Source organism: Durio zibethinus, chromosome 10 (genome assembly GCF_047325235.1).
Source record: "Durio zibethinus cultivar Kanyao isolate XHJ-2024 chromosome 10, ASM4732523v1, whole genome shotgun sequence".
Classification (NCBI taxonomy): domain Eukaryota; kingdom Viridiplantae; phylum Streptophyta; class Magnoliopsida; order Malvales; family Malvaceae; genus Durio; species Durio zibethinus.
In genome coordinates this window covers 27,061,687-27,066,758 of record NC_143171.1, presented here as the reverse complement: position 1 = coordinate 27,066,758, position 5,072 = coordinate 27,061,687, and the positions used below count along the sequence as shown (strand labels likewise).

Sequence of the window (5,072 nt, the reverse complement as noted above, 5' to 3'; positions counted from 1 at the left end):
AAGTTTCTTGAGAAAGTTGTTGTGCCATGAAAAATAGGTGGAAGTATCCCGTTATTCATTTCCATGCGCAATTTATGTAAAGCCAAATTTTCGTGGAAACCGCAAAATCAGGGCCACAAATTCTGATGAAATGGACCCCAGCGAGAACAGCAACACTTGAAGAAAAGCTTAAAAACCTTCTCCATGCCCAACAACCATCGTTTTTGTCAACTTGAGGTGGGTTGGATTGGATTTTGCCTTTTTAATGACCTTTAAATTATATTTATATGTATATATATTTTTTTGTCTCATCTTTTCCACAATAATGTGAGGCACATTTTTTTTTGGTAATTTCTTGTGTAAATTCATTGGCTTCTTCTTATTCAACTTGGGTTTTTCTTTTTTTTTTTTAATATTTAAGTATAAAAATAAAAAAGATTTGGATGGTCATAATCAATTTTTTTGGAGATTACTGTGGTTCATGAATTGGGGAATATAATATATGGGTCCATATCTAACTTTTTTGACTGCCTCCTCAATTTTTGGATGGACAAAATAATGTTGCTCTTGCATTTTTTCTATGTATAGATCTATTAAAATTTTATGTATGAATTATATTTATAAGTAATAGATTTTTATGTAAATTTTATTATGATTAAATAATTATAAATATGTAAAAATATTATAAGTGATATATTTTTTTAAAAGTGATATTGAATAAATTTAGATTTAAATTTTAATGTTTATAGTTTTTTTTAAATTGCGAACTGTTTTAAAAAATTTTAATTTGGCTTTGAAAATTTTTTAATAAATTCAAAGATATGGTGGTTGAGACCTGGCAGAAGAGGAGAGACTTTATATATAAAAAAAAAAATTAAGCAAATAAAAGGCAACAATATAAAATTAAAAATTACACTAATAAAAGTCAAAAGGAAAAAGAAAAAGGGCGGCGACGAAAAAGGAAGGCGCGAATTTAAGTATGCTTGTGGAGGATCAACAAGAAGTGGGGAATCTTGGCGTGGCGTCTCGGCGTTGTGGGAATTCTCTCTTCTTTCAGCTCTCCTTAAATTTCTTTCAAAATTTTCAGCTTTTACTCTAAGTTTCTACTCTTAATAAAAAGCCATACTTTTTTTTTTTTTTACATTCATTTGTTGACTGGTTATGGTTAGTTTGACCTTCTAAAGACCAAGAACAAGACCCAGATTCAGATTTTCCTTTATTTTGTTGTGAGTATTGAGTTTCTTCTTCTTCTTTTACGTTTGCTCAATGTTTCAATGAATTCCGGGATTTGGGTTTTATTTTTCTATTAATGAATTAATGTAAAACTTGTATTTTCTTATGGAGGGCGGCAATAGTTTTCTTTCAATATGTGTTTTATGAATATATGGAGGACTGCATGCATTAAAAATTGGGTCTTTGCGACCTTCCTTTGTTGTTCCTGGTATAAAGTGGCCTGATTATTGACGTCAAAAGTGGGAGAAAAGAAACGTTTTGCTGAATATTTTTTGTTCTCTGGTATAAAGCTCTGGCCTGATTATCTTGTTTTTATTTTTGTTGGTTTTGCAGAGGGGATGGTGATGGCTGCTACCGTAGCTTATGTAGGTGGCCATTTGCAATATGGCGTGAACTTTTGCAGGGGACAAGGTTATCAACAAGCTGTTTGGGTTCCTGGTGTGACATTCAATGGATGCCTGCAGAGAGAGCAGTCATGGTATTTGTTAAGAATCTTAGTTGTAGTCTATTTCGTTTCTGTAATTGCTTAGTAGATATCAAAGCAGTGACTTTTCAGTTTTTAGCAATGCTTCTAACTATATATATGAATTCTTTTTGGGAGATTCTCCAGGTCGTGTGGGGTATCCAAGTTTTTACGGATCCATAGGTGTAATTTTTTTCAATCTCCAGTGAGCGAAAATTGGAAGTCCTTTAAGACAGTCACCACATCAGCTTACTTGAGAGATGGTTCAACAAAGTATTTTGATTTTGCTGTTATTGGCAGTGGAGTTGCGGGTCTTCGTTATGCTCTTGAAGTTGCAAAACATGGAACTGTCGCAGTTATCACAAAGGCTGAGCCTCATGAGAGCAATACTAACTATGCACAAGGTGGGGTTAGTGCTGTGCTTTGTCCTTCAGATTCCGTGGAGAGTCACATGCAGGATACAATTGTAGCAGGGGCTTATCTGTGCGATGAGGAGACTGTCAAAGTTAGTTCTAGATTCTTTCATTTAGTCTGCAGTTTAGTTGATAAATACTGAGGTTTTCTGAAATTTGAACATGTGAGATTAAAGCAGTCATTGGGAAAGTGGGCGTTGGCAGAGATACATAGTTAAGTTTGTAGTTATCTCTAGCATTCTAGCCCATTACTGAGGTTTTCTTTGAATTTGGTCTGTTTGTCCAGGTTGTCTGTACGGAAGGACCTGATAGAATCAGAGAATTGATTGCCATGGGTGCTTCATTTGACCATGGTGAAGATGGAAATTTGCATCTAGCAAGGGAGGGGGGGCATTCTCATCACAGAATTGTTCATGCTGCTGACATGACAGGAAGAGAGATTGAGCGGGCTCTATTAAAGGCAGTTGTCAATGATCCTAACATTGTTGTGTTCAAGCACCATTTTGCAGTAGATTTGCTTACTTCTCAGGTTCAAAATTTTTGCTTGTGGTGATGATAATTTTATATTATACCACTTCAAGGTCTAGGCCTTGTCATGTTTTGGCTGAGACTGCCAATTGGGTTTCTTGTAGCATTGGATTTAGCATAATCTTTCAAGGCTCAATAAACAACTGAAAGTATTATGGACATGTATAAAGTTGTGCTTATGTTGATTGGAAATTGTTTAGTAGAGTCTAGTGTATTCTTAATACTAAACTGAAAGACCTGATGGTTCGCAGGATGGTTCTGACACAGTTTGTCATGGAGTTGATGCTTTGAATACTAAATCACAAGAGGTAACAACAGGTCTATCTTGATAATCTTTCTTAGGTTTCATTTGGTATCGCTTTGCTGAATATGTTTCATGTATGCATCTTGAAGCCAATTATTCTTTGTTTTCTTTTCTTCCCCCTGGCTCTTGCAGACCGTCCGCTTCATTTCAAAGGTAACTTTACTGGCATCAGGTGGTGCAGGGCATATCTATCCATCAACAACAAATCCTCCGGTATTCTTTTGTTTTGAGTTTTCGCTGAATTTCATCATTTCGCTTGTGTGCTTGTTGCTCAAACTTTGACTCATTCATTATTTATTTTTTTATTTTCTCTGGTTAGTTATATATGATTGGACTTGTCAATTATGAGTGAATGCACCATCCGAGTAGTTCATATTCTTGGCTTGTTCTTATAGGTGGCGACTGGGGATGGGATGGCTATGGCCCATCGAGCTCAAGCTGTGATTTCCAACATGGAGTGAGTCATAATCATCTAGTCAGTTCTATTTTCTAATTGTGAAGCATGATCTGTTTTTAAAATATACAATGTAGTACCGTTGTTACTGATAATCCATAATTATGTACAATTATGGAGGAATCTAGACGACACGGAAATGAAATCATTATTTGGTTATGCTGTACAAAGAGATTTGGGTTGTTGGAGTTTTTGACTGTTTTTATGGAACTATTTGTTTCTCAGATTTGTGCAGTTTCATCCAACAGCCTTGGCTGACGAAGGCCTTCCTATCAAGCCAAAGAAAACTCGAGAAAATGCTTTTCTTATTACCGAAGCTATGAGAGGTGATGGAGGCATCCTCTACAATTTAAGCATGGAACGGTTTATGCCCTTGTATGATAAGAGAGCTGAGCTTGCTCCAAGGGATGTGGTGGCAAGAAGTATTGATGATCAACTTAAAAAGCGCAATGAGAAGTATGTGCTGCTTCATATAAGTCATAAACCCAGAGAAAAAATTCTCTCCCACTTCCCTAACATTGTTACTGAGTGTCTCCAATATGGCCTGGACATCACTCGGCAGCCAATTCCTGTGGTTCCTGCTGCCCATTACATGTGTGGAGGAGTCCGTGCTGGGCTCCAGGGAGAGACAAATGTGCAAGGCCTGTATGTGGCAGGTGAGGTTGCATGCACAGGTTTGCATGGAGCAAATAGACTCGCTAGCAACTCATTGCTTGAGGCTTTAGTCTTTGCACGAAGAGCTGTCCAGCCCTCAATTGATCACATGAAGGGTTCTAGTCTTGATCTTACTGCTTCTAACTTGTGGACCCGGCCTGTTGTCCCCAAATCACTTGGGAGTGATGTAATGCATAAAATATTGAGAACAACAAAGGAAGTGAGGAAAGAACTACAATCGATCATGTGGAAGTATGTTGGGATTGTTCGATCAACGACAAGACTACAGGCTGCAGAGCAGAAAATTGGTGAGTTGGAGGCCAAATGGGAGACATACTTATTTGAGCTTGGGTGGCAGCAGACAATGGTGGCACTCGAGGCTTGTGAAATGAGGAACCTCTTTTGCTGTGCAAAGCTGGTTGTGAGCAGTGCCCTTGCTAGGCACGAGAGCCGTGGGCTTCACTATACGATTGATTTTCCTCATTTGGAGGAGAGTAAGAGGTTACCAACAGTGATTTTCCCCAGTTCCCATATGATGAGTACATGGAGTTCACGACAACTACACCAGCAGCCCATGTATTAGTCCAAAGTCTTCTTTTCAGTTTTCATCTACCAAAAACTTGTATGTATTGCGTCATGGTCATTGGAAAACCTTTGGCAAGGAAAGAGATGCCTTACAGCATATTTAGGGCACCTTTAAATATAAGCTAGGTTGTCCTTGTCCTTCTCCCACCCCTTTTTAAGTGTTTTTGATTTATTCCTATAGAAATAAAGAAAAAGTATTCTATTCACTCCCAGAATGATCATGTCATCCCTAAAGCAAGATGATGCTACATTGTCAGGATTCAGGAGTCTATTTCTACAAGGATCACGTCTCAAACTTCTCGCAGAACCGTATGGATAAGAATGAAGATAAGGGGAAGAAGTCTACAGTGGAAATTGCCAGAGGTTTATAGGAACCAACTTCTCCCCTGGATTGACTAATTGACTATAAATAAATCCATTTCAGCCTTACCTTGAAATGTATTGGCCAGGGAACTCTTG

The 5,072-nt window shown here is 37.6% G+C and overlaps 1 protein-coding gene across 3 annotated transcripts; it reads left to right on the top strand.

Annotated features, from left to right (window-relative positions):
- Nucleotides 1–906: 906 nt before the first annotated feature.
- LOC111292104 (L-aspartate oxidase 2-a, chloroplastic-like) lies at nucleotides 907–4,819 on the top strand. Of its 3 annotated transcripts, none has more exons than XM_022884319.2 (8): nucleotides 907–1,205; nucleotides 1,546–1,690; nucleotides 1,823–2,180; nucleotides 2,375–2,617; nucleotides 2,868–2,924; nucleotides 3,053–3,133; nucleotides 3,316–3,377; nucleotides 3,600–4,819. In XM_022884319.2, the coding sequence occupies exons 2-8, from the start codon at nucleotides 1,551–1,553 to the stop codon at nucleotides 4,609–4,611; spliced, it is 1,953 nt and encodes a 650-aa protein (XP_022740054.2). In that variant the 5' UTR covers nucleotides 907–1,205; nucleotides 1,546–1,550; the 3' UTR covers nucleotides 4,612–4,819. The 3 variants fall into 3 exon arrangements, with proteins under 3 accessions (XP_022740054.2, XP_089623183.1, XP_089623182.1); XM_089767057.1 differs by having other exon boundaries at nucleotides 947–1,205; nucleotides 1,814–2,180; XM_089767056.1 differs by having other exon boundaries at nucleotides 999–1,013; nucleotides 1,548–1,690.
- The last annotated feature ends 253 nt before the right edge of the window (nucleotides 4,820–5,072 follow it).